The sequence below is a fragment of the Trichomonascus vanleenenianus genome, assembly GCF_965637985.1.
Source record: "Trichomonascus vanleenenianus strain CLIB 3782 genome assembly, contig: TRVA0_004S, whole genome shotgun sequence".
Classification (NCBI taxonomy): domain Eukaryota; kingdom Fungi; phylum Ascomycota; class Dipodascomycetes; order Dipodascales; family Trichomonascaceae; genus Blastobotrys; species Blastobotrys vanleenenianus.
The window spans coordinates 289,097-305,309 of NW_027481883.1; the positions used below are offsets into that span (position 1 = coordinate 289,097).

The 16,213-nt window shown below is 52.7% G+C and overlaps 6 protein-coding genes across 7 annotated transcripts; 3 read left to right on the plus strand and 3 right to left on the minus strand.

Annotated features, from left to right (window-relative positions):
* Positions 1-96: 96 nt before the first annotated feature.
* PTC6 (type 2C protein phosphatase PTC6) lies at positions 97-1,299 on the minus strand (the record flags this gene model as incomplete). The annotated part of the gene is made up of 1 exon (XM_076682729.1): positions 97-1,299. One exon carries the CDS (start codon positions 1,297-1,299, stop codon positions 97-99), a length of 1,203 nt encoding a protein of 400 aa, XP_076543091.1.
* Positions 1,300-3,081: 1,782 nt separating this feature from the next.
* On the plus strand, positions 3,082-4,626 carry RSA4 (Rsa4p; the record flags this gene model as incomplete). The annotated part of the gene is made up of 1 exon (XM_076682730.1): positions 3,082-4,626. The coding sequence occupies one exon, from the start codon at positions 3,082-3,084 to the stop codon at positions 4,624-4,626; it is 1,545 nt and encodes a 514-aa protein (XP_076543092.1).
* Positions 4,627-5,042: 416 nt separating this feature from the next.
* TFC4 (transcription factor TFIIIC subunit TFC4) lies at positions 5,043-8,231 on the minus strand (the record flags this gene model as incomplete). Its single annotated transcript, XM_076682731.1, has 1 exon — positions 5,043-8,231. The coding sequence occupies one exon, from the start codon at positions 8,229-8,231 to the stop codon at positions 5,043-5,045; it is 3,189 nt and encodes a 1,062-aa protein (XP_076543093.1).
* Positions 8,232-8,963: 732 nt separating this feature from the next.
* Positions 8,964-10,093, plus strand: UFD1 (the record flags this gene model as incomplete). 2 transcript variants are annotated; one of them, XM_076682733.1, is made up of 3 exons in its annotated part: positions 8,964-8,966; positions 9,011-10,025; positions 10,077-10,093. In XM_076682733.1, 3 exons carry the CDS (start codon positions 8,964-8,966, stop codon positions 10,091-10,093), a joined length of 1,035 nt encoding a protein of 344 aa, XP_076543095.1. The 2 variants fall into 2 exon arrangements, with proteins under 2 accessions (XP_076543095.1, XP_076543094.1); XM_076682732.1 differs by having other exon boundaries at positions 10,083-10,093.
* A 244-nt stretch (positions 10,094-10,337) lies between these two features.
* Positions 10,338-11,885, plus strand: PRP19 (E3 ubiquitin-protein ligase PRP19; the record flags this gene model as incomplete). Its single annotated transcript, XM_076682734.1, has 3 exons — positions 10,338-10,356; positions 10,409-10,453; positions 10,504-11,885. The coding sequence occupies 3 exons, from the start codon at positions 10,338-10,340 to the stop codon at positions 11,883-11,885; spliced, it is 1,446 nt and encodes a 481-aa protein (XP_076543096.1).
* A 118-nt stretch (positions 11,886-12,003) lies between these two features.
* On the minus strand, positions 12,004-15,170 carry TRVA0_004S03070 (uncharacterized protein; the record flags this gene model as incomplete). Its single annotated transcript, XM_076682735.1, has 2 exons — positions 12,004-14,974; positions 15,073-15,170. 2 exons carry the CDS (start codon positions 15,168-15,170, stop codon positions 12,004-12,006), a joined length of 3,069 nt encoding a protein of 1,022 aa, XP_076543097.1.
* Positions 15,171-16,213: the final 1,043 nt, after the last annotated feature.

Sequence of the window (16,213 nt, forward strand, 5' to 3'; positions counted from 1 at the left end):
CAACCGTATTCATTGGAATCAAGTGCGTCCCCCGCTTCGCGGAGAAGCGGAGAAGTTAAATAATCTCTATATACAAGCAAGTACTCATAATCGCGGTCACAGCTTGTCTCGTCTATTCTGACTGTCGAAAGCATCCCTCAGCCGGTCCTCCCTCAGGCTCCCCGTCCGGTCGTGCCAGAACCACTGCCCCCAAGATGATAGCCTCACTATGAGGCACGTAGCATTATCGTTCCCGCCCAATGCCTCAGCGTACTTGACTACCTCCTCAGCACAGTCCTGCGGTGTGCCTCTCCAGGACCCCGACTGGCACGCCGTGTGGATAACCACGTCTGCGACCTCCTGGTCGGTCGCCATGTCCGACACGCCGTCGGTGCACAGAACCAAAAACGCCTCGTCGCGAAACTCCCTCACCAGCCTTGAACCCAGCTCGGACGACCCGAGGCGACACTCTAAAACTTCCGGCTCGGCGGAAATGCCCTTGCGCTTGCCGCTGAAGTCGCCAAACGCCCGCGTGTTCGCAAACGGGCCGTACCGCTCCTCGCCAAACGAGTCCATGAAGATGCCCGCCGTGTACTTGGAGAGCCGCTCCGACTCCACCTCCGAGCTCGGGTGGTGCGCAGTCGTCAATGGCTTGGGCGTCCCGTATCGGTCGACAATGAAGCACCGAGTGTCGCCGACGTGAGCCACCACCAGATGCGCCACCTGGCCCTCGTCCCAGTACGTCCCAGTGTCGTCGCGTGGGTACAAGAACACCGAGGTGCACGTCGACCCGGACGTCTTGTTTGCCAGCATGAAGTCGTAGTCCGCCTGGAGAAACGCCATCGGCACCCGCACCTGGAGGTCGTCCGACGCCGTCAGGCGCCCAAAGAACTTGTTCACCTCGTGGGTCCAGTTCTTCCAGTACCCGCCAATGTTGCGCTTGTACAGCTCCGGGATCTCCCACGTACGGTGCATGTCGTAGTTTTCGACATACTCGGCGAGGTGCTGCCTCAGGAACTCGCAGCACTCGATGCCGCCATGGCCATCAAAGACGGAAAAGTTGAACACAGTGCGTTTCGACGCCGTGTAGCTCTGCTGCTTCGGGGTCAGGCTCGATCCTTTGGGCAGATGGAGCACCCCCGCGTAGTAGCGGTCCTCGTTCTGCGGGCGGTTCACCCGCGACGTGTAGTGGCCAAAGTGCGACGGCGCTCTCAGCAGGTCTATCCGCGCCCTCGATCCCTCTGGTGTCGCGACGTTGTAGTAGCTCGACACGCTGCGCCGCCCCACCCGGCCCCAGCTGCTCAATTTTAGCCGTTTCATCGCCCTGCCGTCTCTTCCAGGGTCACCTTTCGATCTCGTCCAACGGTTTAGGCTGCGATAACCCCGGAGATACCCCCCGTCCGATCCGTAACTGCGTAACTTAACTCCCACCACCACTGCAGGCAGGCCCGCCGGTGCACTCCACATCGCTATCACCGGGTCCGACGCATCTCGGAATGCGCTGCAAAGTCGTTGGGGAAGACCAGCCCCCCAAACTCCCCCTGATGCTCCGCTGCGCGGAGTGTGGCCGACGTAATGCGGAGGCGTCCCGCTGCATCGGCCGACATAATGGACGCCTAGTGCCAACTATGCGAGTAGCCTAGCATGCTCAATTGGTCAATTATCCCTAATGAATTACTGTACCGGTAGTACGGTAGTTATGTTAACGATATCTATCTACCGGTACAATAAACATTCATGCATTTTTAATACCAATTAAGGGGTTACGTACATGATAATGTTGATTACCATGAGTTTGTCCAAAGGAGGATAGTCGAAGTGCTGAGGTATCTAATGAAATCCGATGCCTGATCCAGAACCTCTTTGCCAATTAGCTTTCCACATTCATGCTAATAAGCATAGACATTGAGTCCAGCATCGCAACCTACATTGATGATTTAAATTTTTTCGTACTAGACAACTTGAATTAAGCCTGGGCATAGCTTAGTGTTATGTACCGGGTAAGATTACGCTCAATAATATCTGGTTGAACGAGCTGGGTCGACAACATGAATGTGCAAGATATTAGATACCCGTAATCCAAAATTCAATGAGTTTTAATTGGAAATCTCACTATTCCGATTCAATTAAACAGCCATTGGGCACTGGTCAAATGCAATCACATTGAATAAACATTACAGTACACTGTACTAATATGTAATGTGGATGTGCGTACCGAGCACTTTCCACTAAACTGATATAAGTTATCCTACCACTACGTACCTTAATAGTATCACAATTAGCCTTCTTTTGTACAGTACTCATGGCCATTGCCTTCTTTGTGCGGTATCCTACATAATGTATACACTCACAATTAGACTAATATCAGCACAACCGCTGTACCATCTTTCATATATCGGTAAAATTCCTTGCGATGTACTCATGTCAATTGATCTCTGTCATTGGTACATATTCTGAACTAACAATATATCAATTGAAGCATGTAAACTGAATCGACACAGAAACTTATTCTTTACGAATTAGACTTGACTTGAACAAGCATACATTTGCGTGACAAGCAAAAGTTTGCCAATAACTAAAACATTGAAATTTGGACCCCAACTGAACTAAGTCGATCTATCAATAGAGAGCCACAGGGGGGTTTGGTGTAGAGCCCCAGGATGATTGGAGGAGTACATATTGTATGGAGAGCCCGTAGGCGGTAGGTAATGCGGCACATGGCGCCTGACATGCGCGTTACGCTGCCGGTTAAGTTAAGCGGTGGCACGGCTGAGCAGCGGTGGGTCTCGAGTGCCGAGATGGAATAAGCCCATTAGAAACGGGAGAGATACGAGATATAATAACCAGGGCATCCAAACGACCAAGTTCAGGCCCAAAGTGGCATTTTAACCAAACCAATCAATCGAATCAAGGGCCGCAGGTTTGGGGTAGTCCGGGGGGAGAGGTTACCTACTGAGCTAACGTTCGCTGCAACATCGCGCAGGACCCCTCGGTACGGTATTTGCAAAACGCCGGGGGCCCATTAATCAACCATCGGACCGGCCCACGAGAAAGAGAGAGAGAGAGAGAGAGATCCCGCGGCAGCAGAGATCAACAGGAGGAATGGAGCAGACTGAGAACTGGCTGGGGACGATAAACATCGGGCACGACGCCCAGCGCATGACGGTCAATGTGTTCCGCAACGGGCTCTCGCGGTCGTTCTACATGTACGCCGGGGGCGACGATGATGAGCACGAGGGGGACCTGTGGGAGACCATGACGAACCTGCTTGTCGACAGCGAGCTGTACGAAGAGGATTTCTACCAGGTGATCAGCGACCTGGGCATGGAGGAGTACGACCAGGAGCCGGACTTTGTGTGTTTCCTCAACGACATGCGCCTCCGCGGCGAGTGCCCCAAAGACCTGTATGACGAGATATATGCCCAGCTCAACCGGCCCATGAAGGAGGTCGTAACCCCAGAAGACCTCGAGATCGACCCGGCAATGGACTGCCAGGGCATCCGATGGCCGGCGCGGCACGACGGCGCGGCGCTCGGGGTCAGAGAGCGCCGCAAACAGACGTTCCGCAGCCAGTCGCATCGCGAGCTCATGTTCTACTATCCGTCGCACAACGCGCTGCGCTGCGAGCGGAACCGCCACGACACAATTCGCCTGGCGGAAGACGGCATCTTTGCATTCAAACAGACGTTCACGCGGCCCAAGCCGAGCCTCGTGCACTTCCAGTTGCGCAACCTGTTAATCCCAGTGTCGAGCAACGAGATATACTACTACCGCGAGGCGGACCGCCGCACCATAGAGCGGCTGAACCCGTCGACCGGCACCATTGAGGACGTTTTCGAGCCGAGCGCACTGCTGGCGAGCATGCAGGTGTCCGTGCTCGGGGCCGACGCCCAGTGGATCGTTGCAGGCGGGTTCCGCGGACAATACCTGGTCAAGAGCATAGAGACCGGCGAGGCGGCCAGCGGGACCATCACCTGCGACGCCAACGGCATTACTAACCACGTGCTGCTGCCACCCCACACCGACCGGGCCGTCTTCTCGTCCAACGATACCCGCGTGCGGACGCTCGACATGGTTACCAACCGCTTCGTCCACACGGCGCGCTACCCATGGGCGGTCAATTGCATGGCCCAGCGCCCGGGGTGTGCCCACGTCCGGCTGGTGGTTGGCGACAGCGTTCAGAGCTGGATTGTCGACGACAGGACGGGCAACTCCCGCGAGGCTGCGCTCACCGGACACAGCCATTACGGCTTTGCATGCGCCTGGTCGCCCAACGGGCACACTGTCGCGACGGGCAACCAGGACGGCACCTGCCGCCTGTACGACCTGCGGTATCTCCACCAAGACCGCGCCTGGGTCCTGCCTACGCAGCTGGACGGCGCAGTGAGGAACACGACTTTTGACGAGACGGGACGCTACCTCGCCTATTCAGAGCCAATTGACTACACAACAGTCGTTGATGTCAACAGTATAAGCGACCCCCCTACAGCCCAGGTGCTGGAGGTTTACGGACACATTGTGGGCCTTGGGTTCACGGGCCGCCTTGGTCAGCCAACGCTTACTATCGGCTGTTCGGACAGGCACACCGGCAATGTTGTGCAGTACGAGAAAATTGGTTACGACATGCTTGACGATCTCGTCATTTAACGACTACTTTTTTTTATATTTATTAATTTATATATGGTGTATTAATGATCTTCGCATTTCTCAACCTTTCCCAGGCCCCTCGGTTCACTTGGGGGCCAGCCCCCAAAACGCCCCGTAGCTCCGCATCGCGGAGGCCAATTGATGAATACAATCTCTCCACGAAGCGGAGCCTCAGGGGGAGTATAGAGGGATTGATTCCCCCATGAACACTACGCGCAGCCTCAGTCGACTTGGGGACCAACCCCCGTAGCTCTGCTTTGCGGAGAAGTAGTAGCCTTTGCAGAGATGTGGCCTTTGCAGAGATGTGGCCTTTGCAGAGATGTGGCCTTTGCAGAGATGTGGCTCATGCGGCTCGCGCCGCATGCGTATTCCGGTGTGTTGGAAATCGCCAAATATATATAGGAAAGAATAAATAATCAAATGACAAGGTGTTGGTCAATGACGCTACGCGCCAACTTGCCATTGCCGCTGGTAGCATATATCAAACTCAGGTTGTAAGCAGCCTCCTGCCGGTAGTCGTAGGCCGGGTGCGGATATGACGACTTGAGCACCTGGTTGTAAAAATGCATAGCGAGAGAAGGCAACCCAACCATATGGAAAGCCCTGCCCAAATTGTAATCCGCCTCCATGCGGTAGCCCTTTTTTGTCCGAATTTCATGATACTCCATGAGGTAGCTGAGACCCTCGACAATATGCAGATGCCGATTGGATGTTAGCCGCTGAATGGACCTATGGATAAACGAAATTCCAGTACACAAGAGGATCATCTCGTCCTTTGGAAGAATCTCCTGTGCTCGTCGGAAGTAAGTCAAGGCAGGCACAAAACTCTTACCAGCCAGCATGGAACAACCGTACAGGGCAAGCAGGACGGGGTTCTCGTGGTTGAAATTTTCTGTCGTGACTCGAGCCGCTCCAGAAATGGGACGGTCCTGTATGACAGAGTCCACCGCCTTTATCTGCCGCAGGAAATACTTCTGGTTAAACGTCGCAACAAACAACTCCAATGCTTTGGTACTGGCAAATCCAACAAAGCTTGTCAGCCGGTATCCATCGTTGCTAAACTGCATAGTCGCCTGCAAGTGTCGCAACAGCTCCTGGCATTTGTCCGCATCCTGTATGTACAGCGCAACGGAAAGGTACACTTTCTCAATGGTGAATTCTCTCTCCGGATGCTGGAAGAAAACATTGGCCTCACGCGCCGTCTGGAGCACATTGTACGAGTTAGTTATATCAGAGTCGTACCGCGAAAGCGCCAGAGCGTACTCCATAAAGAATTCAAACCACACGTCAAAGGAGAGCTCCCTAAACTTGACTGGAACCTGCTCCTCCTCGTTTTGCTCACCCTCCTCAATATCAATGTCTTTCAGCCGGTTCGACATTTGGGCAATTCTCGCGTCAATGTCGTCCTGCTTGGGCTTCCGCCCCCGTCTTTTCGTTTCCCCGGGGTACTGGAGACGGCGGTCGGTGAGGAAGAACCGTCTGTTGGACACAAACGTGTCATACAGATCCCCAGCTATCCGCAAGTATTCGCTGATAGAGACGGGGTTGCCCTCAAACATACCGTCACGGTGCCGCATGAGCTGACTATATCGCTGCTTAGTCTCTTCGCCAGCCCGTCGAATAATATCTCGCTGCACTTCCTTGGTAACCCTCGCCGGTCTGTCACCAGCAGGTCTTCTTCCTGGCTTCTTTCCTTTCGGGGCATCAAGAATCCACGACTGTACGCGCTTGCCGCTCTCCTCGAGCTCCTGCTGCAGCTCCGACTGCACTTGAATATCGGCGGACTCATTTTCCTTCACCAAGTTTATGAATACTCGCATCTCCTTACCATGCTCCAAGAGTGCCCGGGCCTCTTCGGTCTTGCCCATATCTCCGTACAGCTCAGCGAGCTCGATAATCGCTTCTACATTCTTCTCCTCGTTCTCCAGCACTTCGAGGTAATCACTCTCCGCACCCTCATAGTCGCCAAGCATCTTCCGGCACCGGGCCATGTGATGCTTCATCTCGGATTCAATACCCATCGTGGCGCCAATGGCTTCTTCTCGCACTTCAAACAGCTCGAGCGCATCCTCATATTGCTCCGCCTTGAAAAACGCCTCTCCGACAGCCCAGTAAAGATCCTCATACTCTAGAGGACTCAGACGCCGCAGGTACTCAAGGTGTTCTCTAGCAATGTCGAATTGGCGCTCCTTGATTCGGCAAATAAGCAACTTGACCCGGATATCAATAGGAATGAAGTACTTGCTGGGATCCTTGGAAGATTTGCTCTTCTGGAAGCGTTTGTCGTGCACTCTTCGATCGTCAAGATACTCTGTGTCGTCTTTATACTCATCCCACCACACCTCGTCCTCCCGCTCCTTGAGCCACCGGCAGGTAGATTTTATCTTCCTTATAGCCCTGGCATACCCATGATCGTTCAGCTGCATGTACAGCTCGGCCAGGACGTTCAGCTCGGAGAAGCCAAAGGACTCGACGTCGGTGCGATACCGGTCCTCTTGGTTCTTACGCAGGACTTCTTCGTAGAGGGACACTGCTTCGCGTATTTTGTTAAGAGCCATCAGGTTCTGGCAGATACTGAGCAGTAGCCTATTATCGTAGTGACCGCGCTGACGCAGCTTCCAGTAGAGGTCTAGCGCTTTTGAGCGCTTTCCTAGCTCGTCAAAGAGCTGGGCACGAAGGTACATGAGCCGGTAGTCAGTGGGATCAACTCTCTGCGCTCGCCGGTACAGCTCAGATGCCTGTTCTTTGAGCCCCATCTCCCTAGACATGTCAGCGACCTCAAGCCACTTTTCCTTATTTTTCTTCTCAAAATGCACGACCATGATCTTAGCGCTGAGAAGCTTTTCAGGCTGGCCTAGGTCCTCATAGATATCCTCTAGCAGCCTGTACGCCTGCTTACAGTTCATGTCCTGGCGAATTGCCTCCTCCGCGAGGCTAATTGCGGACTCGTAGTCCTTCTTCGTGAAACACTCAATGCATGCAGAGAGAATAACTTGCACCTCGTGGGTCAATTGATGCTCTCCTGGGGCAACTTTCCCCTTGTTAGTCTTCTTTCGGGCTTTCAGGCGTCCGTATTGATCTTCTTCTGCGTCGGACTCATCTTGTTCGACGTCAAAGTTGGCCGTCTCAGCCTCAGTCCACACGATACTCAAGTCGTCGCGCATTTGTTGTTGCTGTTTCTTCTGCTTGCTGGTAGTCTCCAGCCGAGGCAGGTTACGCAGGATGCTGTCGTTTGCTTTAATCAATTCTTCATCATCATCATCATCATCAGCATCATCCTCGTCTTCGTCTTCGCCCTCGCCTTCTTCTGACGAATCGCGCATCCCGCCTTCGTCGTAGCGTGGATTGATAAAATCGTCGAAATCAACGCCATCTCCATATACGGAAGGCTCCTCTTCGTCGGGCCCAAACTCAGAGTCACTGCTGACTTCGAAATCATCGCTTGCTTCTTCTTCGCTAAGCTCCTCGTGAACCTCACTCCCGCGGCGCTTACGGCTGCTTCGCGCGGCGAGATCGCCACTGTTATTCTCGTCTCCGGACCAGGTGGGATCGTCATCGCTGTCCTCGTAGTCGTGCATAGGCACGTCAACTCCCTCTTCTTCCATTTCGTTATCGCGGATCTGACTACAGCCCGCCGAACACAATCTATGAAATATTGTGATTTCTCCCAACCATAATGGTGTGCGGCTCATGCGGCTCATTCCGATTCGCCGCACATGCGTAACTCGAAACATCAATGCTGTACTCTAACTCTCGATCTAAATATTTTAAAATTAGATGAATAGCGTGAAAAATAATAGGTTTTTAATGGTCAATGGTGGCTCAATCCATTTACTAGTGGAACCATGGGAACCATGGAAGCTCGAGGGCTGGCCATCGAATAGGGTACATGCCGGTACCAGTTAGTACGCAATTGGAGGGCCAGTCCCCCCCCCCCTCCCCACCCCTTATGGCTCCGCTCTGTGGAGGTTCTACCTTACCTTATATCAGTTAGCTTCTGGATAATCTGTGTAACAAAGCCCTGTTACTGGTTTTCGTAGCAGCGTTGGGAGTTTGTTACAGCTACCTGTAGTTCATATTACCAGGACTTGAGTTTACGAAGCTATATCAAGTACATGGCACTCCAGAGGCGAATTCTAAGGCATTGATAATTTCTTGCTCATCTAATGTCATTATCATTGATAACATGGCTACCAAAGGAGCTAGCTACCTAGACGCCGTAGTGAATTGCCATTATTTGTGTACATCTTATCGTTGCGTACAATGCCCGAGTTGGGACTTATCACGGTCCACGTTACGACAAGCTAGCTGTAGCTTAACTCAGTAGATATAGATCAATGGTAAGCACTGGACAATGGCCAAAGAAGAGGGGCTAACAGGATAGTTTTCGTCATTTGGAGCACCTTTTATGGCTGGAGCCCAGCCGCAGAAGTTTCAGCAGTTTTTCCGCTGCTATCCCTCGGCGATGCTGCCAGGCAAGGAGCGGACGAACCTCAACTACGGTGGCAAGATCATTATGCCGCCTAGCGCACTGAATAAGTTGACAATGCTGCATATAACGTATCCGATGCTGTTCGAGCTGACGTCTGAGGAGACCGGACTCAAGACTTACGCCGGTGTGCTCGAGTTCATTGCCGAAGAAGGCAGGGTATACATGCCGCAGTGGATGATGGACACTCTGGCGCTGCAGCCCGGGTCCCTGATCCAGGTGAAGTCGACAGACTTGCCCAGCGGCCAATTTGTCAAGATCCAGGCGCAGTCGGTGGACTTTCTTGACATCACTGACCAGAAGGCGGTGCTGGAGAACGCACTACGCAACTTTTCTGCGCTGACGGTGGGTGATCTGTTTGAGATCAATTACAACGACAAGGTGTACGGCATCAAAGTGCTCGAAGTAAAGCCGGAGACGAGCACCGAGAGTATTTGTGTTGTGGAAACAGACTTGGAGGTCGACTTTGCGCCACCGATCGGGTACGTCGAGCCCACTCCATCGAAACCGCCTTCTTCGGCTGCGTCGTCCATTGCTCCGTCGAGGACTGCGGGGACTCCGGTCGGAACAATGGCCAACAGCATTGGATACGCCAAACTCGCGGCAACGTCGAAGGCTAAAGAGAGCAGTGCGTTTGGAGGAGGCGGTCAGAAGCTATCGGGAAAGAGTAAGAGCAAGACAGATGAGGCTCCTGCGGCACCCACGCTGAGTGAAATGACAGAACTACCCGCCGTAGATGCACCGGCATTGAATCTGCCGTTTGGGCAGCTGTTCTTTGGCTTCCCGCTGGTTCCCATTCAGCATAAGGAAGACGAAGAGCAGCGGGAGAAGAATGAAAACACCTCGGCAGACATCCATTTCCAGGGCTCGGGCAAAACTCTGCGCCAGTCAAAAAAGCGCAAAGACGAAGGTAAGAATGAAACTAGCAGTCCTAGGCGTAAGCGAACTAATTCCCCGGAAGTTATAGAGATCGATTAATCTACTATTTGTTCTATTGTAGCCTCCCTCTATGCAGCGGAGCTACGGGACCTTGGGGGCTGGCCCCCAAGTAAATTGAAGCAACGAAGTGTATTAATCCCCTTGGAGCGGAGGGGCTTGATGTTGAGGTTGTGAGCCGCAGTTACAGCGGCTCGGCAGCGCGCGCCAGTCCCAGCCATGAAATATCATTTTTCGATAAAACCCCGGCGAGCCCTCCGTAACCGTAAGCCGACAGTTTAGAGGAATGTCGTTTCTATGTGCAAGTAAGTGGTGGAATTGCGGAAATAAAAGGCTTGGCTAACTTGTATGTTATAGTTTCTGGAGAACCTCCCCGAGTGCCCGTGGTTTCGCCGAAAAGTGGTATGTTATGCCCATCAGTTATCATTTGAATCAACTAACCGATACCGTAGGACGCGTGTTTGAGCGATCTCTGATCGAGGCATTCGTAGACGAGAATGGCGAGGACCCAATTACCGGAACCGCGCTGTCCAAAGACGATCTAATTGCCATTGAGGCGAGTAATATTGTACGGCCAAAGAACGCCTCGACCGCTACTTCGATCCCTACTCTACTGGCCAGTTTACAAACAGAATGGGACGCCATGGCCCTGGAGATCTTTGAGCTGAAAAAAGAACTGCAGTCTACGCGTAAGCAGTTGTCCACAGCCCTGTATTATCACGACGCGGCAGTGCGAGTGGCTGCTCGGCTGACAAAAGAAAGAGACGAGGCACGAGAGGCATTGACGCAGCTCACTACATCGCTGGGCACCGAGGCTCCAGCAGCAGGCAATGGGGCTATAGATGTCGAGACTATGGACACTGATTTCCCGACCGAATTGTCGGATAATGTTCAGGCCAAGCTGGAGGTGCTGAGTGCGCAGCGAAAGGCGTCAAAGAAGGCTCGTGCGGCGACCGTTGAAGTAGACGCCATCAAGGAAGAGCTCAAGACAAAGCAGCTGTATACCTCAGTCTCAAAACTTGCTATCACGAAGAGCGGCCTCATTCTCACTGGCGGAGGCAAGTCCCTTGCTGGACTGTTCTCCAAAGAATGCCAGACTGTACAACACGAAACCAAGGCCAGTGCAATCGTCACATCTGTAGCTGCGTTGTCAGACGGGAAACTGGCCCTGGGATCCAAGAACGGCCACGTAGCTGTGTACAATGACACTCTGGAAGAGCAGCTGGCAGATTTCGATACGCACATTAGCCCCATTGTCGCCCTTGTTGCCGTCCCAGCGGGATCCTATGTCATTTCTGCCGACAAGTCAGGCAAATGGGCAATCCACGACTATGCAAAGGGCTCTTTGCTGTTTAGCGCCAACTTAGAAGCAGAGATTTCGTGTGCCCAGCTGCACCCGGACGGAGAGCTCTTGGCTTTGGGGACGGCACAGGGACAGGTCGCTATATACAGTCTGCGCTCGGGAAACCTTGTGCGGACCCTTGACCAAGATGGCCCAATTTCAGCAATTGCTTTCTCTGAGAATGGCTATTCCATGGCTCTTTCAAACTCTACGGCTGCCGCAGCTATCTACCATTTAGGCAAAGTGGATGCAGAGCCCCCGGCAATCGTCGAACTAGAGACTGTCGTGGCTGCGCTAGCATTTGACCCCTCTGGGAAGTACCTAGCCGCAGCGGGTCCATCTAATCTGGCTGTATGCTACCGGGAAAAGAAGGAAAAAGCGTGGGTTGCAAAGACCATCCCGGGCTCTACTGCGGCAGTTGATGTTGCGTGGATAAACCAGGAAGAGATTGCTACGGTCAGCTCCAAGGGAAGCATTCATGTGTACAAATAAGACGACATATATTTATCTAATTTGACTTTTCGTTTACTTGCTCGAAGTATTTGTGGTTCTTGTCAGTTTATTTGTATATATCTACTTTTGCCTGCTAGTTTATATCTATTGTCATGGCTCACTGTTGTTCACTAACAAGAGCGTGGGATGGCTGTGGCATTTGCTTCAACTTGGCGGACACGCTCCGGGACGACTTTCGAATGACAGGTTTCGGTCGGTCTTTGTTGAATCGCGGCTTCTCAAAGTCAAGCACCTTATCGCCTTCTTCTTCAAGTGACACACTGGTGGACGTACGAGAAAGCGTTGGCAAACTACTAGCGCTTGACTTCTTAGAAACGCTCTTGGGCAATCGTCGCTTTGGCCCCTTTGCTCGCGATTTCGTCATATGGGTCAGCTTCTTGGACTCCTTAGAAGTGGAGAAGGACGATGAGTCAAATGTCTGTGCTTTCTTCAGCGGCACACCAAAGCTCTCTTTAGAGCTCTCTCCGGATGAAGGCTTAGAAGATGGAGGGCCTCTCGACAACGCAACGCTAAGGTGGTCGGCGAAGCTTTTAGACTGTTGCGTCGGCGGCTTTTCTTCATCAACCTCTTCAACCACTAGTGCAGGCTTGGGGGGCTTTGCTAAAGTTCTCCGTCCCAGCGTAGACGGAGCTTCAGGAGCCTCTTCTTCCTCTTCAATGACGGAATCATTCTGGGAAAGCTGGAACTTCTCTGACTTTGCGGGCTTACCAAACCGGCTATCCGAACGACGCAGCGCGCTCTTTGCAGCAAGAAGCTGATCTTGTACCTCGTCGTTCGCTTTGAACTGCTGTGTATTTGACCGTCGCAGCGAATACAATCGTTCAATTGCCTCTGGCGCCGGTTTAGCCGCTGGTTTCGGCTTTGGCGGCGATCTTCGCAGTGATGCCAACCTTTCCACCGCAGGTGGGGTTGAAGCGTCGTCTTTCCTCTTCGCCGCAGCTAGTCGGTTCTTTTCAAATGCAGAAATGTCAATGCGTTTTCGGAAATTCGACTCATCAAGACTTGGTTTTGGGGCGAGAGCAGGCTTTTCACGAGTACTATACTCGCTCTTGGAGAGAGTATCGCTCCTATCACTTCTTTGAGAAGAACTGAGGCTAGTATCGCTTCGTACCGACGAGGAAAAGCTACCCTGGCTGCTTCGTGATGCTGATAGATCTTCCAGTGCTTCGTGCCGTTCACCTGGACTCGAGCCTGGAGTCTTCTCCAAGGAGTCCTCCTTAGGCGGGGTACACAGCCGGATGGCCGAAGATATGCTATTAGTCGGCGTATGAAGCCTACCAACCTTATCGTCATTGGTAGGTGTGGTCGACTCAGAAACCCGCGTAGGCGAGGCCCGTCGCAGAGTAGACACTGGAGACTCCTTGCTGAGGTTTGGTATTGGCGACGAGGACAACATCTGGTCAACAGACATGGCTCGGCTATGTCGCGTCATTGTCCTGGCTGGTGGCGAAGATGCAGCTGTATCGAAAGCTCGCATAGGAGACCTAGAGTTTGATCGACCCAGGTTTGAACTGGCCCGAGCAGCGAGGTCATTATCAGGCGCCGAAGGGCTGTTTCTCATCAGCGCGCTCTCGAGCCAAGAAGGCTGGTTCCGGGCCGGGCTCCACCGCCTGGCGGCCTCTGGGGAGGCGGACGGAGAAAGCACTTGGCGTGCAGAGGGTCTGATTCCTTCTAGTGTATCCTGTGCCAGTGGGGAAGAGGTAAAAGGCGAGTCGGTGACAGTGGAGTGCCTTCGTGCGTGGGTAAATGCCGGACTCGAGGCTGGAGTGGATCTAACTTGGCCGCTCCTTGCCAGCAAAGTTTCCCGTCTGGCCAAAAACGCTGGAGACTCGGTAATTGAACCATTAATAGTTCCAGTCCTGCTAAATATGGACTCCGACTTGGCGCTATTTGCTCCTTCATTGGGAAACGGGCTGCTATCAAGCTTCGGGGTCGGGGTAGAGCTCGTGCTTTCAGCCGGAGGGCTGCTGTTAATCACCGATTCACGGGTCGCCCACGGCGCTGGCTTCTTTGATAGAGTCCCTTCTCGCTTGAGCATGGCAGACTGGACGAACCCGCCTCGCAATGGAGACTTGTTCCTGGGCGGAGACGGGGTTCTACCCGCGGTAAACGACCCAGGGGACGAATTGAGGCTCAAGTTAGGGGTAATAGACATGTCCAAGTATGGCGAAGAGGTAGGAGCTCCCTGGGGCAGCCGCTGGGAAGATGGCGTAATGGGACTATGCTGAGCAGACCTGGCGGTATTCGCGACGGGACTCTGTTGAGAAGGGGTTGTTATAGTGGAAATGGTGGCATTTCTCGATAGCTGAACAGACTGCAGGGCCTCGGAAGACTTCTTAAGCGGTATTGCTGGCTTCGTTTTGGGTCTTGTTGAAGAAACAACTTCTTCAGCTTCTTCGTCCTTCGGCTTTTCCGCCTTTGAAGAGGAGGATAGTTTTAAGGAAGACATCTGGGAGGCTATATCCGCTGCTCTAGAACTCTTAGCCTCGCCACGGGAATTCTTATTCAAGCTATCCCGTAAACCGTTAGAGCTATCGACGCTATCTCGTAGTAAGCTCTTTGAGCCAGAGCTGGCGACGCTATCCCTCGGGGACAAACCTGATGGCTTAACGGCCACAGGCGGCTTACGAGTGTTCACCTGGAGAACTTCTATAGGCGAGCTGCTCAGCACGGGTCTCTCCCTGAGGGGCGTTTTGACCTCTGCCGATGATCTGGGCGAGTCTGACAGATTGCTCGAGCGGTTATTGTGCTCCCTGACACTGTTTCGTGGAGAGCTGCTCGAGGGGAATAGCTTTAACGTCCCGCCCGGCCCAACAATGGACTCAATTCGACTCTGGATCTCTTCTTTCTTGGTCAGCTTGCGCTCTGGGGCGGGCTTGGGCTCCTCGTCGTTCAGCGCTCGCAATTGCTGTTCTACGTAGTCACTTGCTTCGTCGAGCTCGCTACTCGGTGGCTCTTTCAGGGGGGACAGTGATTTGGCTCGCTCGGCTCGTAATGCTTGGCGTTTCCGTCGGCCCTCTGCTATCTCCTCTTCCAATTGTTTGGCTCGAAGCTCATCCTCTCGATCCCTAAAGTATAAAAAAGTGCTGGTTAGTACCGGCCCGTTTTTAAGCAAAAATAAACAGCCATGCGCGGTGTTTCAAGGCCATTTCTTTCTGAGACTTACGTCTTCTCGCCCAGCTCGCGTATACGCGTAAGGAATTCGCTGACTTCGTTCCCCGTCGAGTCATCTGGCGGGGCCTGGAGACGTTCTTCGGCGCCCATAGTGTTGCAAAATTATAACCGTTATTTCGGGGGGAAGACTAATGGTAGTCGGTTAAAAAGCGCACGCGCCAGCCCTCGCAAACTGTAGATGAGGTCAGCAAATGCTCGGAGAGGTATATGCGTGTTGTGTTTACAATAACTCTGGGAACACACACGCACTTTGACGGCTGCTCTGGTACGACAGGGGCCTCCTCTCTCTCTTAAGTGGTGACGGGGCGGAAGGAGTTGTGTGTCCAATGCGGTAATAAAACATAATACAACTGTCAAGTTATGTGCGGCGCCAAACGCCCCGCGAGCCGCATCTGACATGCAGCCATTTTCTTCTCTCGCCACTGGAGCGTATGCATAAATGACGGAATCGATGCGACGTTGTCCATGTGGTTCGCTGCAGCGTATGAGAAGAACTCTCCGACCCTGACTATTTTTTGTGTGTGCCGTTGTAACAGATTCGCAAAGGGTGAAGCTGTGATACGATGGGAGACCGTGCATACCAGAGGTGTCTTAGTCGCGCTTCAGACTTATCGGGCCACACAACGCGAGCTTAAAGCGAGAGAAATAGGCCATGAAGAATGAGCAGGACGCCGCAATAGTATTACGGGCGGGAAATTATCGCTCCAATGGACACAATTGAGCCGTCAGGCATTTTTTTAGTCCTGTTTTGAGTTAACGTTAGTGAAATTCGACGCCGTTAAGGCAGTTGCTAATTATGGAACCTACAAATGCGTGTCGATGACTTATATGATGCCGGATCCTGTATTGTGGGCACTCAACATGGGCGGAGCACGACGGGAGGCCATTAAAAATAGCCAATGACCCAGATGAAAGGGCCATAGCAAGCTGTATGGGAGGTTCCTTCTTTTTGATTATTTTTTTCTCGCTCAGGCGCTTTGAATGAGGGGGTTAAATGAATTTCACACACATGGCGGGTCATTATAAAATGATAATAAAATCTAAGCCTGTGCTAACCTTAATTTCTGGAGGGGGTAATAGAAGGAATTTGAACCATCGCTATTGTGCTGGTGGTTTTGCTCTCTTGTCAACCT